The 21,562-nt window shown below is 40.7% G+C and overlaps 1 protein-coding gene across 1 annotated transcript in view; it reads left to right on the plus strand.

Annotated features, from left to right (window-relative positions):
- Positions 1-18,888, plus strand: part of LOC126269651 (synaptic vesicle glycoprotein 2A-like) — a 159,362-nt gene extending 140,474 nt beyond the window's left edge. Inside the window, exons 9-12 of the mRNA XM_049974008.1 lie at positions 7,016-7,365; positions 10,430-10,589; positions 14,559-14,686; positions 18,627-18,888. Of these exons, the coding sequence (XP_049829965.1) occupies positions 7,016-7,365; positions 10,430-10,589; positions 14,559-14,686; positions 18,627-18,694 (706 nt within the window). The 3' untranslated portion in view covers positions 18,695-18,888. The remainder of the gene's footprint in view (positions 1-7,015; positions 7,366-10,429; positions 10,590-14,558; positions 14,687-18,626) is intronic.
- The last annotated feature ends 2,674 nt before the right edge of the window (positions 18,889-21,562 follow it).

Genomic DNA, 21,562 nt, shown 5'->3' on the forward strand with positions numbered 1-21,562 from the left:
CTATAATGCTAAGTTATTTCCAATATGTTTCCTTAGTGATATGCATTTGAAAACTTGAGTTGTAAGGTCAGTTGGAGCCCAGGGGACAATACACTTTATTATATGGATACAGTATGAAGGAAGACAGGAAGACTTCATCTTATACCTACTGACAGATACAACATGACAATCTAGTTAAACAAGCAAGCCTCCTCCATCATTTAGATACTAATTGTAACGTATGTCAACTCTTGTACATACAATTTGCAGAGAACAGAATGTTTTTGTTTAGTTTGCAATTGGTATTGCGGATTTTTTTTTAGTTCTGGTGGTAAGTACAAGGAACTCTTTCAGTCATGAGATGTCGCTGTGTTACATGTGTTTTACTCACTAGTTGTCACAGTTAGAAAGCTCATTTGGTTTCTTTGTGTATCGAACAATCAATTTCTTTGTGTATACTTATAACGCCTACGAAACAAAATTAACAAATTATGGAGTAACCTTTTTACTGATCCATGACAGAAAAAGTATATGAACACCACTGCATCATCTATGTGGCATTGTAGCACACAGGTGGTGTTTTAAGTGAGGTAATCCGAAGGTCGTGAGTTCGATTCCCAGTTTTTTAAAAGTTATTTTCTAGACTTTTAATGGTTCTTGAGTGACAATTCATGCTACACGATGTGCTTTAACATGTGTACGGAACCCTGAGCCTACATACGTCCGACTGGCAACTCGTACTTGGCTCTGTAGTCTTGGCTGTTCACATTCCTGTAAATTATAATTATCGTGTGGATATTCAGTTACCTACTTTGAATTACTTTCTGCTGTTTCAGTAGAGTACCTAAATATTGATATTTTTCCGATTTTCTGTGGTACGGAGTGTACAGAATGACGTGTTTTGCCAGCATAAGGAAACGTTATAAGATCGACACACAGTTAAAATGCATTATGTGGAGACGGATAGAGACAAGAGTTTACCAGTTTCAGCGATGAATATTAGCACGAAAAAATCTGTAATAGCATCATGTAGTCTGAGATACATCAAATAAAACTTTTCTCTCTTATTAATCAGTTGTCAATGTTTTTATAGCTTCATCAAATACAACTGTTGAAATTCGGCAGACATACACACCGCTTCACGATACTTCCATTTGCTCACAAATTTATTAGGCCTATATAAACATAGCCGAATGCCATTTCTTTTAAATATGTAACGAGTATTAAGCTAGATCTGCATTGCTCTCATGCGTCAAACACATGCCTTATTTTACTCGTGAAGTGGCTAGCTTTCTGCTTGCGTCGCTACCTAATTGCACGTTCCGCGCGCAATCTGTTAAAAACATGGCGGCCACGGGCCGATTGGCCACTCTCTCCCTATATAGGCCCCTGTCCCTGCAATTCACTGTCCAAACGGCATCTTTGTGTCTGTTACGGCTGGGGAGATACAAGGGATGTTTTGACTTAGCTGCCTCACCCTGTAGATCAGAAATAATGAGTGAGCGGGAGTCGAACTTTTGTCGCTTATTCATTTGTCATTTGAAGCTCGGACGCTATACACAAATAGATCAGTTACATAATAGAGGCGTAAAACTTCTCTTGCGATTTTCTCGAAATTGCCAGAGTAGTGAACTTTATTAATTGCACATTATGTTGTTTTAACGCCATACTGGAGATGTGCAAAGTTTGAAGTAAATCTGTCATCCCAACGTTATGGTCGCCGCTTTCAGTACTAAGTGGAGGCAAAATGCTGCGCTTGTCTTCTAACATGGAAATTCCTAGTGAGTTTTTTTATCAACTTCGGTTTTGAAAATAACCTTCTTCCACTGCTATATGTGATTGTAAGTGAGGGGTTCATTCTGACAGCTATCTAGATGTTTGAAAAACGACTTTGATGTTTTCCAGACTCTGGTTTGGATGTAGAAGCTGTATTTTCGGGAAATCTACCTCATTACAAACTGCTAAAATTACGTTAGCACGTCGTTCAAAACTCTCGGCCTTTTTACGATATGAAGTGCCACAGGCTCGACACGGGTGTCACAGAGAATTTTATGTGACGGAGTCCAGGATTTGACAAGTGAATGTCGACTTAATTCAGGTCAGCTTTTCACTGAAAAACCCAGTAAGCCTAGATGCAATATACGAGGGTTGAATCAAAAGTAATGCCTCCACCTTCGTTAGATGGGTTTGGATGGGAATATTTTAATAAATCAAACGCAGAAATAATCATTAGAATGTAATCTTCAGTTACCAATCTTCACTTTTCCACATAATCACCAGCCAATTGGATACATTTCTGCCAACGATGAAAAAAGTTTTCTTAAGTCGTCACGGAAGAAGTAGACACTGTTTCGCAACCACAGTCTCACAGTTCACTCAACGTCTTCATCAGAAGCATAATGATGTCCCCGTAGATCGTCTTTCATTATCAGGAACAGATGGATGTCAGACGATGCTAAATCTGGGCTGTATGGAGGATGCCGTACGATGGTGAGATTTCAGTCTCTGAAGTTGTGCTGTGGTATTAAGTGAAGTGTTTGGTTTGGCATTGTCATGCTGCAGGAAAACATTTTCCTTTTCGTTTCGGACCCTTGTTATCCGTAGTTTGAGTTCGCAGCGTTGTGATGTAACGGTCTGAGTTTATTGTTGTTCCATGAACAAGGAAATCAACATGTATAACACCATCTGCGCTCCAGAACACTATGGCCGTGATTTTTCCAGCTGAGGGCTGCATCTTGAATTTCTTTTTCTGGGGCGAGTCTTTGTGTCGATATTCCAATGACTGACGTTTCGTCTCTTGGTCGTAATGGTGTACCCACGTTGTCTTCTGTCACAACTGAATGGAGAAAGGCGTCATCTTTATTTTCATAAAGCGAGAGGAGTTCCTGGCAAATTTCAAGTCCGTGCGCTTTCATTTCAGCGGTCACCATTCGGGGTACCGATCGTGTACAGGTCTTCCGATAGCCAAGCAAAGCAATAATGTGACCCACACGTTCTTGTGAAACGCCGAATGTGCTTGCAGTTCCTCTCTGAGTGATACGACGATCGTTCTGAATCTGTCTGTCAACATTTTGTTTGTGAAACTCGGTGGTTGCTGTCAGGACGTGCAACTATTTATTTATCACGCAGGTCAGACGTTCCCACCTCAATATCTTTAAACTTCCTCACCCAACGACGCACAATACTCACGTCAACACAATCACCATAAACTGCTTTCATTCTCTGATGAATCTCCTTTGGAGTGACATCTTTTGCTGTCAAGAAAACGACTGCACGTTGCTTAAATCGCATTGACCGATCGTCGGCGCAAGGTTCCATACTTTACACTGTAACGACACAACCATTCAATGCTAAGGAGCTGTAGAGAAGAGACTACGGAACAAGCCAGTACATGTCGCGTACCAGTGCTGCCAATTGTTGAAGAGTTGCGAAGGTGGAGGCATTACTTTTCAGTCAACCCTCGTAATTACGTCAATGTATTTTACGATAATACTGTGGGGCCCGCAACACAGTATTATAATTACGATTTCTTAAAAATATATTTTAATTTTTCGTGACGCGAGCCGCTAAGTTGTAGCCCAGGTCGTCTGCACGTAAATGCGGTCCTGACAGTTGTTGAGCAGATCGCACTCTCTCAACTTTATTGACACTGATTTTTGATCAATATACTGCATATAAGTGTGAGACCAAAAACGGCACAGTAATATTGCAGAATATTTATAGCACGGAAGCGTCTTTTCGAACTCTGTTAGAATATGCTGGATGATGTGAAACTCGCATGTATTGCGACTGAGTAGCTTGCTTTGCAAAACACAAGCAGAAATTATGTAGAACTGGTGAAACGAGTCTGAAAAGCTTCCAGTGAACATTTCAGTGGGCTAGGGGCTCATTCACGGCAGCACAGATTCGTAAATCACAACTGATTACAAATTACAGAAGAGAGCTCCGTAAATCATCATGTATATGTTCGACTTTCTATTTAATCTCTACTGTAACAATTGTCGCAATAGAAAGAAAACAATTATTTATTGATTGAAAGCCTACATGTTTTAATGTCTGTGCTATGGCAACTGTTGCAAGAAAAATGAACATGTAAGCTCAATGGTCAACTGACGTTATCTTACTTGTTAATTCTGAGAACTCCTACAAGTAAAATACACATTTCTTACTGTGATAACACCATGATGTTCAGTTCCCTCTGCTCTCGTCGACAACGGGTGAATCAAGAATTTCATATATCTCAAAGTACTGTGTGGTACTTATGTATGAGGAGCGTTCGATAAGTAATACAACAATATTTTCTGAAAACAGGTTTGTTTTATTCATGATTCCAGTACACCATACTATTCCCCACTCTTTTGGCTACAAAACCCTACTTTTCGCCATAATCTCAATGCAATGTGACGGTCTTACGCGTCCTTACAGGAAGGATCTATATGGCCGCGTGGTACCACTTTACTGGCCGACGTCGGAGCTGCATCAGTGATATCATCCATGTATCAACGTACTGCTGCACGCGGAGTGCATTTTTCATTGGACTAAATAGGTGGAAGTCGGACGGTACGCGGTCCCGCCTGTAGGTTGGGTGACGGAGAACAATCCAATGAATTTTTGTGAGGTCCTTTCGGTTGTGCACACTTGTGTGAGGCCTTGCGTTGTGAAAGAGAAGGAGAAGTTCGTTTAATTTTTTATGGCGACGAACACGCTGAAATCGTTTTTTCAATTTTCGACATTGCAGGAGTCACAGCTGTGTGCGGCCAGCAGGCACACGGGAGATACGACAGGTTTATGCGACCTTGTGATGATGACAGACACCTCGCTCAACGACTCGCCGTGCTTTTGTTCATTGCGAGGTGTCGGTAGAAACTCTGCAACCGTGTATGAATATCTGGGATGCTCTGGTTTCTCGCCAAAAGAAACTCACTGACAGCTCTCTGGCTGGAATGCACTTCCGTTACGGACATAATTTTGAAGGCTGCATGTAGCGCCGCCACGTATGGGAACTTCATGGACATATTGGGGCTGAAGTGGGAATATTCCACGTTGTTCCACAACAAATTTCACATTTTTTCAACTGGAATTGGCCGAGAAAAAAAAAGTGTTGCTTTAATTATTTGAAGCTCCACTTATATAAGGGCCAGTCAAATGAAAAAGGGACAGATGGAAAAAAGTAAGTAAACTATTTATTATTTCAAAAGTGGTCGTAATACATATTAATAAATGTATCCCACTGTGAGACAACATGGTCAATGTCTTTATGGAAAAGTGCTTGGGATTGCCCACCGATCCATGATTGTACCCAGGCATGCACCTCTTCGTCCGAAGCAAATCGATAGCCAGGGGTGTCACTCTGGGATGTCCAAAAATATGGAAATAGCGTGGAGAGAGATCGGGACTGTATGAAAGACGAGTAACGGCTTCCCAGTGAAACTTCTACAGCGTGAGCAAACCCACAAGTTGCAAAGATTGTAGCCGGCAGGTGTGGCCGGCCGGTTCTGGCGCTACAGTCTGGAACCGCGTGACCACTACGGTCGCAGGTTCGAATCCTGCCTCGGGCATGGATGTGTGTGATGTCCTTAGGTTAGTTAGGTTTAAGTAGTTCTAAGTTCTAGGGCACTGATGAACTCATAAGTTACGTCCCATAGTGCTCAGAGCCATCTGAACCATTTTTTTGCAAAGATTGTTTCGGCTACGCTTCAGAATTTTAGCTGGGAAGCCCTTATATGTCCTCCATACAGTCCTGATATCTACTCATTCGATTTCCATATTTTTGGAGCCCTGAAGAAAGGTATCCGTGGCCATCGATTTGCTTCGGACGAAGAGGTGCACGCCTGGGCCCCATCATGTTTCTGTAGGCAACCACAAACATATTTCCGTGAAGAAACTGACTGTCTTGTCTCACAGTGGAATAAATGTGTTAACAATTATGGCGATTACTTTTGGAATAATAAACGGATTACTGATCTATTTTCATCTTTTTTGTTTTTATTTCATTGCCTCTTATACATCTTCCAACTCACTGTCTAATTTTTTGTCATTAGCTTTTCTCAGTTGTTTGCGCAAATTCGTCGGAAGCGACTTGAATTTCTAGCAGTCTTAGCAAGAACTGCCATGTATTGCGCAATACCGCCCGTACACGGTACAATGTACTAAGGAGTATGCTCAGTGAGGTCTCTTAAAGTCCTGCAGTCTTCGTCAATATACACACAAGGTGCCTCAAACCTTTTGCGTCAAAGTGAAGCAGGTGATAGTGGATTCGCAAAAGATTATATTGAGTAAGGGAACCAGAGGTAGGTAATGCATATATATTGTGTTATAGGCATAGGCAGCGTACATCGCATAACAACAGCATAGCTTACAATATGTCTGAGGTGACGACCGCCAAAGCATGCAGTCTCTCAAAGATCTCTGTGCCTAGAGACAGCCAGCTTGGACCCTAGGACACACATCGTCGTTCGTTTCTACGTCGTGGCATAATCTCAGAGGAAAAGGTCCAGAGGTGTGAGATCGCGTTGGGCATGGGACGGGACGTCTCCTTCCACTCCAAAATGAGCATAACGCGTTGTTCAGGTGCTCACGCATATTACGATCCAAGTGAGCTGATGCACCGTCGTGTTGAAACCACGTGCTTTCGTGGAGAACAAGGGGTAAGTTTCCATGAACTGTGGCAGCATATCTCGCAGGAACACAATGTAAAGTGGACCAGTCAAACGGGTAGCGAATAAGTAATCTTGGACAATATACGGCCATACGTTGACAGAGAACCGTTGGCGGTGGCCAGCGATATGGGTGGCGTGAGGATTGCCCTCACTCCAGATATCTGTTGCGGCTGTTGAGACTGGCGGACAATTACTATAAGCTATATTGTTATGTGGTGTAAGCTGTGTATTTATTTCCTGTCTCAATGTAGTCGGTTGTGGACCCACTATCACCTGTTACAATTTGACCGCAAGGGTTTGAGACACCCTGCATTGCGCAACCCGACAGTGCCGATCTCAGGCCGTTGTACTCACTCGACGGCTCTGCGCTGCCGCAGCTCGAACGGGTTCCTGCTGTGGCTGCCGGAGCTGTTCAGCCGGCTGTCGTCGTACGCGGCGTCGCACCCGTCCCTCAACGAGACGCTGACCGTGTGCCAGGTGGTGGCCGCCGCGGCCGCCGAGGCGCACGCCGCGCGCTACTTCGAGCCCTGGCTGCTCGCCGATGCAGACGCGGCCGTGGACGCCGCGCCGGCCGCCCTCGCCACGCTCGCCCCGGGGCCTGACGGCTGCACCGCCGACGTCGACGTCAGCGTCTTCAGCAACACGCTCATCATCGGCGCTACCACCGCCGCCGCCTACATACTCGCCGGATACGCCGTGCCCTTCGTTGGGAAGAAACGCCTCCTGGGTCAGTCTTCACTATTAATTTGTCTCTTTCTTACGGTATCTTGCAGCTGACTAACCACCCAAACAGCGAGTTAGCCAAGCTATGGAAAGGAAAGAGGCCCTTCTCTTCCAGAAAGTGAAGATGATCCACCTTAACATCTTTCTTTTTTCTGCCATATTACAACACATTCCCTTGTTTATATGTACACGAACTGAGTATCCGGCAGTGTCTGGCTACGTATTTATTCCACTTCCGTTAGTCCATCTCTTCTTTCCCCTCCTCTCTGCCCATCTCGTCCACCCCTCTCTGTATTCGTATCATTATCCCTCTCACCCCCTCTATCTGTTCAACTCCTTCACTGCCCACGGTCTACCCATCTCCTGTCACTCTCTCTCCCTATCTCTTACTCTCCCCTCTCTCTGTACATCTGCACCTCCCTACTCTCTCTGTTCACATGTTCCTCACTCCTATGTTCATCTGCTTTCTCACCCTCTGTCCCTCTCCTCTTCAGTCCTCTATGTCCGTCTCATTTTGCCCTTTCTATCTCCTGCTCACCCATTACAACTTCATCACCACTCTCACTGTCCATCTCTTCCTCCCCCCCCCCCCCCCCTCTCTGTCCGTTCCCTCCTCTTCCATTTATCCCTCCATTCCCCACTCCTCCACTCTTTCTCCATCCGCTCCTCTTCTATATTTGCGTCCATCTCCTCCTTCCCTCTTCTCTGTCTATCCATCTCTTCCTCCCTCTGTTCCCTCTCCACTTTATCGCCCCACCTCAAAAGAGATTGCTGTTTCTTACCCTCACAGTATTGCTTCCAGATTTACGTAATACGTGTGCGAATTTTGGTTGAAATCGATGCAGAGGTTTAGGAGGAGATTTTTATCCACAGCTTCGCCCGTAATACGCCACACATATTTCACACATATTTGTACGCGTATTTCATCTGTACGGCTAACGAATTTGCCCCTGCGGTTTCGTTTTCACGCAGCTCATTGTCGTACAAAGATGTAATTTTATATGTGCGTTCAGCGGCGTATGTGGATAGTGTCTCAGCAGTTACAAATTTAAAGGTCATGCACGATACTGCAGTTATACGTGAAATATTAAGTCCCTTCAAGAGTCAGACTATTGTAGTGGCCATTCGCCATCCAGAGTCCGTCGCCGACACGATCGAATATCACACATTACCTCAGGCAGATCTGTCTTCTACCAGATATTAGTGTTTATGAAGTCATATCACCTGAACTATGCACCAAACAGTAATATAATTTTGTAAACACATTCAATCATTCACTGAAGAGCCAAAGAAACTAGTACACCTGCCTAATATCGTGTAGGGCCCTCGCGAGCACGCAGAAGTGCCACAATACGACGTTGCACGGACTCGACTAATGTCTGAAGTGGTGCTGGAGGGAACTGACACCATGAATCCTGCAGGTACAATATAGTCTCATCATGATTCTGCCTTTTTACAAGTAACTTATTAGGATTACCCCTAGGGAATTACAAAAAGCCGTGGCCATCATCTTACGAGCTGACAAAATGATCTTTCACCATCCTTTGTCCATTGTTTTGGCTGCCGTTTTGACTCTGGTGTGTAATGATGGATCCAGATTTCACCGAAGGCATAAATCGGAGCAAAAGGTATTGCGAATTGCGATTGAAAAACGCCAGACATTGCATTGAAATGTTAAGCCGGATGCGCTTTTGATTGTTCTGAGCAGTGGTAGCACCCGCCTCACGTACAGCTTCTTTGTAGCCTATTCCTCGTGCAGGATTTATGCACTCGCTCAGTTCAGATGCTTATAGTCTCAGAACTGTCACAATATTTTTCGGCACTCTTGCATTACCGACTCATGGATTTTGTAAATGATTTCCTTTGTGGTTACCACAACTGGACGGGCGGAGCGCGATTCGCCTTCGGTGCTTGTCGGACCACGTTTAAAATCATTAATCCAAAAGTAAATGGTCTTTAATGACGATGCAGAGTCCTCGTGAAATTAATCCAATTCTGTTTTGATTTGTGCTGCAGTTCAACCCTTCAAACGAAAATGTTTAATTTCCCCATTTTCAGTCACACTCGACACACTGCTCAATAAAGACGACTGTCAACAATCAATTGTGCGCCATATATTGCTGAAATTCTTTGTACGATCCTTGGAATAATCAAGCTTACCAACCATGTAGGCGCAGCAAAAATGTTCCGTTCTTTCATGGAAATTTACCAGACTTTTCAAAGTATTCTCGTATATTACTCAAACCTACTTCAATGAGCAGTCATAGATTTACACGTAACAAACAGTTTTATTGCGGTATTTGAATACAATTTTCGACGTAAAAAATCTTAAAAGAGTGAATCTATCTAATTTGTAGTTGACATTCCTTTGTTGTACGACGTTAACATTATTCCAAGGAAGGCGTCTGATTGAAGCATTCTGTGGAGCAACGTACGGCGTTGAGGTCTCACTACTACACCAGTGTTGACACCAGAGCATCTGTCGTTGCGTTCATAACATCGCACAAAGGCCAACAAATATCTCAAACAGAAATTACGAAGTACAGGCAGAAAGTTAAAGTGTACCTGTTACATAAGTAGATCAATGATTTACAAAAACCGAAATCTCATTTAATGCTAATACGTATGAAGTATATGGAACAAAATAGCACGTTTTCTCTATCGTAAGCAGTGCCGAGAGTACAGAATTTTAAATAAAAAAAGATGCTCATGAGGATCTCCTATAAATAAACTTCGAAATTTCTCTATCCTCTCAGCATCATTACGATCCTCTCAAAGGGCCACACAACTTCTCGTCTGTACGCTTTCCAATATCTCTTGAAATTACAGTTGGGCGAAGCAAATACAATGCCACTGCTAACACTGCAGCTTAGAGAAATAATCCGAAAATTTAGGTGCAGATCGCTCACTGACGCGAGAGCGCTTTGAAGTATCGACCAGGATACTCCACACCCTATCCCCCCCTTCTCCCAAATTCTGTGAATCTCAATAGACACATAACCTTGCAGTTTATTCCCTCAGAACTGTAGCGGTGATTCTGACTGACTGACGCTGTGCTGTGTTCCCAGTGCTGAGCACGCTGTTGTCGGGCTGCTGCGGCATCGCGCTGCACTGGGTCGGCTCCCAGGACACGGTGCTCGCGCTGGCCTGCCTCTTCATGGCGCCCGCCACCATGTGTATATCCGTCGTCAACAGCATCGTCGTCGACCTCTTCCCTACACAGATAAGGTACGCTTATCTCTCCGCCGTGTATTCAGTGCTCATGAGAAGGTGACATCGCAAAAACAAATACGTGTAGCACAATAGGGGATGCACGAAACTCTGGAGAGGAAACAGTTTACAGTATGAAACTTCCTGGCAGATTAAACCTGGGTGCCTGACCGAGACTCGAACTAGGGACCTTTGCCTTTCGCAGGCAAGTGCTCTACCATCTGAGCTACCCAAGCACGACTCACGCCCCGTCCTCACAGCTTCACTTCTGCGGTACCTCGTCTCCCACCTTCGAAACTTTACACAAGCTCTCCTGCGAACCTTGCAGAACTTGCACTCCTGGAAGAAAGAATATTGCGGAGACAATTGTCACCTTGAGGTTTTTACATAGATAATTACTTTAGGAAACTACATTAGATTCCATATTAATCAAAGTCTTAACTAGGATACACATATGGATAAGTCATGTTCCAGGCTCGCACAAGCGAGTTATTTACTGTGTAACTGAGAGGCTGTATGCATACCTTGCTTTCTTTATTTCCCATCTGACAAATGGAATTTTGCTATAGGCAAAATCATCTGCATCTAAGACTGTATTTAAATGGCAAAAAAGGTCATCAGATACATTGCATGACACACACACCACGAGAATTATGTAGACGCTACTTCAAGGTAATGAATATAGGGTGAGTTTTTTCACCCAGTACAAACTGATCGATGGGAGGATATGGAACGAAAAACGTCTAATGAACTTATGCCCATAAATGCAAAATTTACATGCTAGGACCATTTATTCAATCGTAAATTGTTAGAGAGACAGTATGTGCTGAAAATAGTTTCCATGCATGTACGTGGCGCCGTAACATGTTCTGTCCCAGACATTGATATAGTCCAGGCTGTATCTGTACAATGGCTGGGTGTTGTGTGATGTCCTTAGGTTAGTTAGGTTTAAGTAGTTCTAAGTTCTAGCGGACTGATGACCATAGATGTTAAGTCCCATAGTGCTCAGAGCCATTTGAACCTTTTTTTTTTTTTTTTTTTTTTTTTTTTTTTTTGTATCAGTACAAAGGCAGCAAGGATATGCAGCTCCAGTGTTTCCATATCTGGAATTTGTTCCGCATGTACAGTACTTTTGAGATGGTCCCATAACCAGAAATCACATGGGTATCCAGTGAACGAGTAGGCCATCCAACTAGACCCCCTCGTCCAATTCTTCAACCAGGGAAGACATGATTGAGATGCACCCAGATGTTAATTGTGAAGTGGGTTGGAGCACGATCATGTAGCAACTGCATAACGCTTCGAATCATCAGTGGCACTTCTCCCAGCAGGGGAGCTAAAGACACCTGCAAGAAACGCCAATGGTTCCGCCATGTTATACGACGTGGAAGGAAGACTGGTCCCAAAATACCCCGCCAAGTATCTGACACACACATTCTGGCTGCACCGATGTTGATGACTCACTGTCACCATACCATGAAGTTACTGCATACCATCCCACAGATGACTGTTATGAAAGATACCACTCAGTGTAAAGGTAGCCACATCTGTAAATAGGATGGATGACACAAATCCAGGAATTGTGGTTGTCTGGTAAAGAAACTAGTGACAGAAATGCTCCCGATGTGACAAGTCTGTTGTTAGTAAGCTCAGCAGACACTGTAAGTGATAAATGTAGTAACAGTTGTCTGGCTTAGCCTGTACTGGCAGGCCAACTGTCTAGTACTGACATGGTGACTGCCTTCCACAGTGTTCATCACATTTTCCTCCAAGTCGGATGTCCAAACATTTCAGGTACATTCTTCATGATTTCCTGTTTCCTGAAATGGCCCTGTCTCAGACAATTTTCTAAACACTGGTTCAAATGTTGAATGCTGTGGTCGTTGTTGGTGTGCATAGATCTCCTCATACAACCTTGCTTCCTGCTGCCCATTGCCATTTGCTTTCTGTAAGTAAACATCATGTCACTAAGCTCTCAGTTCGAATGTGGAATCATTGTAGACAATGCTGTATCACATCCACTACAGGGTGAGTCAGCAACGAAACTGAATCAGGCACAACACTATCAGTTACTATGGCAGGAAAGGGTGCTAGGGCATGATGTATGAGGAACAGTACCACCCTCTGGGAGGAAACCATGTGTACTGTAACTGTGGCTGCCTGGTACACCACATATTACACCACAGTCTCTATAACAAAGTATGACTGAAAATAGTCTCTAGCATGGAAACCATATATTTACAGACTTAAGTTCATTAGATCCTTTTTAATTTCATATCCTCTCATTGATCAATCCCCAGAGATCGTACATGGTGGAAAAAATTACCCTATATAATAACAGTAACTAGTTTATATATTTGCAGTTGCCTATTATAAACTAAAGGAAAACCTCAGTAATTTTGGTCTTATGATGTCAAAAAGCCACCACAACACTATAAATAGACATGCAATTGACAAGCTACATGCTAGACTAGCAAAGGTCCACAAGAGTTGTAAATATCTTGGTCTTACATATTTTAACACACTACATAAAAATGCCCATTCATACCCTTGAATAAATTTAAAAGCATAATAAGAAAGTGGGTAAAAAGCAAAGCCTTCTATACAGTGATGGAATTCACTTGGAGTTTTGAAATGTGAGTATACAAAATTGTAAACTGTATTATTTTGTGAAGCTATGAGTGTCTATGAGGCAATGCACAGATAAAGTCTATGATTATTATAATTATTTACAGATTATATGGATACAAAGATATTAATGTGATATGCTGATTCATTGTGGCATGCTGTATTAGGTTTTCAAAAAGTGATCAGTCTGAATAACAATGTACTTTCTTAAAGTAGTTACTTAGGTAAAAGCCTCCTTGTAACATACTATTTAAGGTCACAGGGAAAAACACCATAATGTTGTAATATAAATGTATATAAATTTTATGACAACTCTGATTGCGTGTAAACATATCCAAAGGTGAATAAATATTCTATCCTGTTCTATTGTATTGAACATTCAGGCTAGGCAACATATTCTACAACTAGAGAGAAGACAACTTTGGCTGCCAACCATCGAATGAAATGTTTTTTCAAGAATTTAGATTGTCTTCCTGTAAGTGATCATGGAAGTGTGGCTTCTAAGATGTTACAGTGACCATGTAATCGCTTGTTCTATGGGAATACCGCTGATGTGTTGCCTTACACCAAAGTAATTTTGCAGGCAATGGTTGTTGACCGTCAACATATTAGATACACGCTAATAAATGAACAGAGATGTAACAGAATCTTTAGTGCTGAAGTAGTATAAGTAGTGGATAAGTCATTTAGAGGTTTTATTGTAGTTCTGTAGAGGTAGAAACTATTTGCAATGTTAACATTTCTTTTTAAATTAGTACCAGCAGTAAATATTTAACACATATATTTATTAATGAGAATGTGAATATTTGGCGTATTTTAGCTTCTCAAATAATAGACTGCAATTATGAAAAATAAATGAGTGCCCATTGAACATATGTGGCATACGGCTGGTTACCAACTTAAAGATACTCTGTCAGCCACTACTGATGTCTCAGGGACCCACTCGAAAACAGTGTACAGGAAGTTTCAGAGCAACATCTCCAGGCCCTCTTTCAGTTCATGTCACAGTATTTAGAGCCTCCTATTATGGAGGGATCACACCACAATGAATTTTCTGTCAGAGATAATGTACAGTTCTGTTTGTGTTAGTAGTATTAGCCTCATATCTAATCTGTGGAATAAATTTATTTTCAGTTAGATGTACACTTCCTGGCGTTGCAATGTTAGTGTATATGGCTACTGTAAGGAAAATATTTCAAGGTATAAAATATCAGTTAACTTTAGATCTGCACAGAGATATTATCAAATATGGATTTATCTTCATTTACATACTCACTTAAAAATCTGTGACCTGTTGCTCAGAGTAAAAAAGTACATTTATACCACTGCAATTTTCATTTGGAAAATTGATGCTTACAGGGCAATGGCAGTCTGTCTGTCACTTATGATGGGACGACTTGGAACCGCACTTGGAAGCGTCTTCATTGGTTCTATACTTGAGATCTCCTGTTCATCAGTGTTCTTCATTCTCAGTGGTATTGTGATTGGTACGTAAGTTATCTTAAAAGAGAATATACACAGGAAGAAATGAGCACTGTCATTTGCATACATATTACAAATGAAAGCGTATTACTAACATTCACACAACAAGCATGTTTTAGAGTAAATCCTTAAAGAACACAAAACTGCAGTATGAGTATAGTAACTCATGAAGCAGCTACTAATAAATAAAAAGTACTAACAAAAATAACTGTGGTCAATTTGCCTTCCCCATGTCTATAGTTTGGTAACATCTTATACATAAATAAACACACCACTGCTGATCACTGTTAAGGTATTTTTAAAAATTTTTACTGTGCAGTTTGAAGAGAAACTGTTCAAGAGGTACATTTTTTACTAGCTTGTGCTGTTCTCTGCCACATCACCTTGGGATAAATTGTTGTGAAATGAAAAATATCAATGCACATTTTATATAAAAGAAAAGCTGTAGCTTTCTAACTCTTGATTTGACAATAAAAATAATATGATTAGCTTAACAGTATTGCATATCTAATTGTATACTTTCACTCGCAATGTGGCTTTACGTACATTTATAGTTGTTTGAAATGATGAATATTATAAAAATACAACAATATGAGCTCTACAAAAATTACTTATATTGAACTTTTTGTGATAAGGTAGCTGTTGAATCTTATTACATTTTCTGTTTATTATGATATCTTTTTGATTGCTGCAAGTAATCATTTTAGGGAAACTTTTCTCTTTCCATCCACATGTAAATAATACCAAATAATCCATTGCATTGTGTATGTTATTAACATGTTCTCAACTCCACTGCTGTTGTATGGCTCATATGCTCTGCTGTCATTAACTCACCCCAAGAGATTGCCACTACTTACTCACTGACATTGTACATTCACATTTTTCAAACAAAAACATTTTCATACCATTAATGAGCATTTACATAACAATACCTGGTCACTGGTGTCATGTTCACTGCTGCAGTGACTGGAGAACAGTGCATATGTAACTTACAGCATTTTTCATTTTTAAGGAAAAACCCAGAAATGTTTTTATATCAGACTGTACATTGATGCCTTAAATATAATTTCTTGTATGTTAAATTTAGAATATTACAGATCCTGCAAAAAGAATGTGTGGATTTGACTTGCATAGCATCAGTGGTGGGAGTGGAATGGCAGGATGGGTGTTAGAGCAGTTTCAGTAGCAATGGCACGGTGGACCATGCATCACCATGTTTTTGCTGTTGAAGATTCCTTCAAAAGTGATGTGTCTGTGATCACACTTGAATGGCATTTCCACACACACTTTATTGTTCATCAGAACTGTTCAATACCAGATTGCAAGACAAAATTGTGTTGGGTTGCCTCTTTTCCCTCAACTGGATCAGCCATGAAGTAGATGTCACCTGGTCATTTTCACATTGTTCGAATGAAAAAGAATGTCAATAGTGTAAGAGAGCATCTTTTCTTCCAAGTCCTCCCCACTCCACTAGGCAGCGTGCTCCAACTCTGGGGTTGTCTCTTCACTCGCTGCAGTGCATCCCAAAGGATGAGTTACATTTTCATCCTTAGAGAATTACGAGCATGCAGAAGTTCATGACCATGATTATAATAAATGGAGAGAGTTTTGTGAGAGAATGTTTGGTGCTGACCAAAGCCCTGATGTCAGCAGCATTCTCCTTCCTGTGTTGTGTCTGTTTTCTGCTACAGAATGCGCACACTCAGGTGACTCAGGCCAATCTCACATACTCCACTGTGAGAAGGGAAGAGTGCCGTGCAAGTGACACACCCTGCTTCCTTTAGCAGGAGTCTGGCAGTACCAGGCACAGACAGGAGGTCAGCTGCATATTGAAGCTACACTTGGTGGACTTAGAGTGGGAGGCAGCTGCCATGACCCGGTCCTGAACCAATGGCTGCACCGTCAGTGCCCAGTTGTCTCACCATTTAGCACAGCCCTGGCATCATGGTGGTACAGTTGGACTCTGAATGAATCTGCTTCAAAATTCAAAGTTATTTATATGGCTCCAAGGCAAATTTGTTGCATTATTACCCAGCTCCTGGTCATGTAGTCCACAACATGATTCTTGCCCTGATGTGGTGACACTATCCTTCCAACTCTGGTTATTACAATCGCACAATACATGCTTCATCAAGCATATTATTAAATATGGTAAGCTGGATGGATATTGGGGCTGTTTGGACTTTAAATCAGTTAATTTTTCTGTTTGTGTGTCCTTGTGGAAGGGTATATTCTCCAGGAGGAGTAGGATTGTTTTCTTTCATAATATAGCCCTCCTGTGTGTTTGAGGAGAGGTGGGAGAGGGGGGGGGGGAGGTGCATTTGTGCATAATTTTATGTCACACAGGCAACAGGAAAATTCTTTTTAAAGTGAAATTTGCCATCATACATGCTTTTGGCCAACAATAAAACTTCATTATTTCTTATGGTGTGTCTATAATACCATTTATTTTATACATGTTTAATTTCTGATCAACCAGTATCCTGAACACTCCTGTGACTTTTTTGTCACTTTGTCACTACAGTTTTAAAATGTATTTTATCTGAAGGAGAAGTACCCCCATGCTGGAACTCAGCCATTGTTCTTCATCAAACGTCACAAGACCATTGCCATTAGTTGGCACTAAGGCCTTTGCTCCCAGAAGCGACAGTGGCCACATGTGTGTGAGTTGTGCTTGTGTGAATGTGTGTGAGTTTTGTTGTCTACGTCTGATAAAACTGTGAAATAATCTAGCAGTCTTTTCCAATGTAATGGGCATGTCTGCCTTGCAATACATCCTCTATGTGGTGAGTAGTACTCCATACTTTCATATTTCCAATATTCTGCCCAGATGTTCCATTCTTTAAATATAAGAATAATGTATTGCAAATGCAGTGCTAAGATAAAGAACATATTATTTGTGGTATCTTCTAGCAACAGTACACTTTTGTATTTAAAAAGTGAGGGGTATTTATATTAAATGGTCTGAATGTAGAGAGAACAGCATAATATATCCAAAATGTATGAAGTAACTAAAATTAATTCCCACTTAATATTTATATCACTTCCAAAGATTACATTTGCATGAAAGAAAGTATGGGCATTTATTACTGATTTTTATTCTGTTTCATATACAGTGTGTAGAAGTACAGCAACTCCAAACTTTTTGTCAATATCTTAGGAACATAAAAGTAACAAGATTTCATCACAGTTTAATAACATTTAGCAAAGTATTTTGTTTCATGTACATTTCACTCATGAGACTTTACACTAGTAATAACAAGGATATACATGGAATTTTTGTATATTTCTGAGTCATTGTACAAAGAGAATCATTGTATTTAGCTTGAGAAAACGTGATATACATTTTGTGTAGTGACAATTATTTAAAATATGTTCTACTGAATTTACTGGATGCATGTCTCTTTATTTCTGGACTTTTTTTTGACATGGCAATATAAATGATATCCCTCTACTCCTTACCGTCTCCCTGATTATTTATAAATTTATGAAAAACATTGATGCTCTTGTCTACTCTAGGATGGAACCACATTCCTATTCACTTTCTACTACTGTCTTATTATTTTGCTCTTGTCCGTGCATTCACTTTATTCCTACCTTCCCCTTGCCTCCTACTACTTCACCTCACTAGTGCCACCTGGGGTAGGTCATGGTACTGAACAAAGTACCTGTCAGTATAAGTGTGTCCTGAAGAATAGGATAGTAGTTTAGTTTAAATTTATGTTCCCATTGTGATCAACAAATCCTCTACCCATGAACTCCACCACACAGTGATAAATTTGGCAAAGATGTTATGCTTTTCTATAAAAATTACTTCATAATGTCACTTTAGAGAGTTGTACAGATAAATGATTTCCATAATTACATTAAAAATATGTGTCTATAGAAAATTAACTAAAATGCATCTCTCCACAAAATTACTTATCTGATGGTTTCTATCTGCAGGTTGTGGACTGCTGGCACTGACTCTCCCAAACCATCCAAAAGATATGTCAGCACCTGTACTACAGTAACATGTCAGTGACCAACACCTGTACTATGGAGATATGTCAGTGACCCTTCTGTTGATGCCTAAAAGTCTGTATGGATTGTCATCACAGATAAACAGTACGAAACATCATAAACTTGATCTGGAATAATATTCATCATTTTCATTTATTATACTGTATGAGATTCAAAAACTGTGATAAAATCTATCATATATTTACTTCAACATTTTCATAATTGTTGAGGATGTGGAGATGTGGGGAAACATGAAAAATGGTGAAATGGTTCAAGCAAATGAATTGTCATGAAGTGTAACATTAACTGTAGCTGCAAAGACAGCTGAGGAAGCAAGAAAAAATATCCTTGGGAGTGTTCTTAAACTTTCATTGGCATATCACTGGAATAATGAGCTTAATGATAATGGAACCAAGCAGTGCTTGTTAATAGAAGCAGGAACAAACACTACAGACTGAAACTAAAATTAAATTCCATCCAACAGACCTTGGAAGGTCCAAAGCTACTGACTGACCACAGTGTCATCCTCAGTCTGAGGACATCATTGGATGTGGGGCATGGGGTCAGAAAAATTTCATGGCTGCTGTCAATTTTTCTAATCTGGCAAACATTACAAACGACAAAACAAATTATAGGATCATATGTAGTGCAGAGCCGGCCTCAGTGGCCGAGCAGTTCTACACGTTCAGTTTGGAACCATGCGACTGCTATGGTCGCAGGTTCAAATCCTGCCTCGGTTGTAGATGTGTGTGATGTCCTTACGTTAGTTAGGTTTAAGTAGTTCTAAGTTCTAGGGGACTGATGACCACAGCTGTTAAGTCCCATAGTGCTCAGAGCCATTTGAACCATTTTTAGTTTAGAAATAAAATGATTGGATTCGGTGAATACAGGAAAATAACTACTACCTTACAGAAAGATATAAAACATGATACCATGTTTACAGTTTTTGAGAGGATGTTGAATATTGGAGAGGCAAGGAGACAAAATAATGTATTAAGGCTACAGATTATCATAAGTGGAGGTGAAATCTTTCAAAACTCTGGAGCAGTAGATTATAAATACTAAAATGCAATGAGCAAAACTCAAGGTTACAAAAACATACTCAACACTGAAACTTATTTTCTCAACTTATTTTCTGCTTTTAATTCATTAAATCTTGTTAATGTCTGTTGATTTTTATACTTTATCAAAACTTCTCCATCTGTTTGAGCTAACTTCTCTACATGCGCCAGAATAAGAAAATCTTTTTACAGGAGTGTGAGATTACCAATCGCTCTTTAATGACTTTATTGTTGTCAGGTACATTATAATTCACTTTCCTACTAACAAATATACCACTGTCATATTTCTACTGTTGCTTTCATTCTCTATGTTCATTTCAGTACTGACACTATGCAGCTGAAGGTGAAGCTAGTGCATATGATAAGTATTTGGTTCTGCTTGACTGTTTAGAAGTGAGACTTCCTATTATTATCATCAGGTAACTGCTATAAATAGTGAGCTGGGCCAATGGGGGTGAGCTTGCGCAAATGTGTTCTACTCCCACCCCAAAGTGTCAGCTGCAATGGCAAAAGACTGGCTGACACAATGTCACTTGAATTGCAACTTCATACTGAAAACTTAATATCTCTGTCTTACTAAGCAAAATAGTCTGAGAAAAGGATCATTTGAGTCTCAATTATTTTATCATCAACAGCAAGATCAGCTTTTAAAGAATGATCTGCACATCTCTTGAAATTTACCTAACATTTGACCTACATACACTTTAAAATATTGGCAGAGGCTATGATAAAATTTAGGCTTGTAGCGAACAAAGTCATCTTTCATAAATCCTAATCATTTCCTGCTCCTTGGAAGTTGGGAAAAAACACCTGATATCATTCTAGAATCCTCCTGAACTTCTTGACCACACTGCACATGAATGCAGTGCAGAGTTAGGCTTTCATGTGGTATTCATTACCCTGTTATGATGTGGAAACTGCTGTCACAAAGTATGTTTTATTTGGTGCCAAAATCTTAGCTTTAAATGTTTGAACACTGCTGGTAAGATATTTTTACTCTGAATATTACCTACTACATGAAGTAATGTGTAGAAGTTTCCATCATTTGGTGACTGCTATGTGCATGTAAATATAAATCAGTGCATGTAGATCTTCTATACACACTGTGTTCCATCAGCTTTTAGTCTCACTAGCACACCGATCAACAGACATCAGTAATGTTACATATACATGATAAATGTATCATCTACCTATCAGTAGAAACATGTTGATTTTAGATCTTCTATTTCAAACCCTCTAACTTTGAATCCCTTTTGTCATGACTTTTGAGAGCTTCCTCTTTGAGAAGAAGCTGTAGCGTAATGGTGAATTTCAGCATAGTGCCCTTTGTCAGCAGCCATTTGGGGTGTCAATAAATCACAGTGTTGGGAAGTTTGCAGACTTATAGACTAAACTGTCTGAACCAGTATTCATCGCTAGCTTCCATCTGCCTGACAGAAGCTACTATGACATGGAAAATATAGCTATAGAGTGTTCTCTGTCTCTTGTGGTAGCAAACTTATACACGAGGCTTATTCAGAAAGTAATGTCCAGTCAGTCACGAAGTGGAAACCACAGTGAAAATTAAAAAAAAAAAAAATTATTTGCAACAGTTAGCTACACCTTCCAACTATTTCTCTATGCAGTCGCTGCCCCAATATGTCATGTTATTGTACTAACTTGCCAATCCCCTCGTGACAGAAGGCAGCTGCCTGTGCTTTCTTCCAATTCTCTATGCTGATCTGCAGCTTGTTGTCTGTGACAGAATGTTGTCTTAATAGCCAGTGGTTCATGTGAGCAAATATAAAAATCAGAGGGAGCCAAGTCCTGACTGTATGG

The sequence above is a fragment of the Schistocerca gregaria genome, chromosome 1, assembly GCF_023897955.1.
Source record: "Schistocerca gregaria isolate iqSchGreg1 chromosome 1, iqSchGreg1.2, whole genome shotgun sequence".
NCBI lineage: Eukaryota > Metazoa > Arthropoda > Insecta > Orthoptera > Acrididae > Schistocerca > Schistocerca gregaria.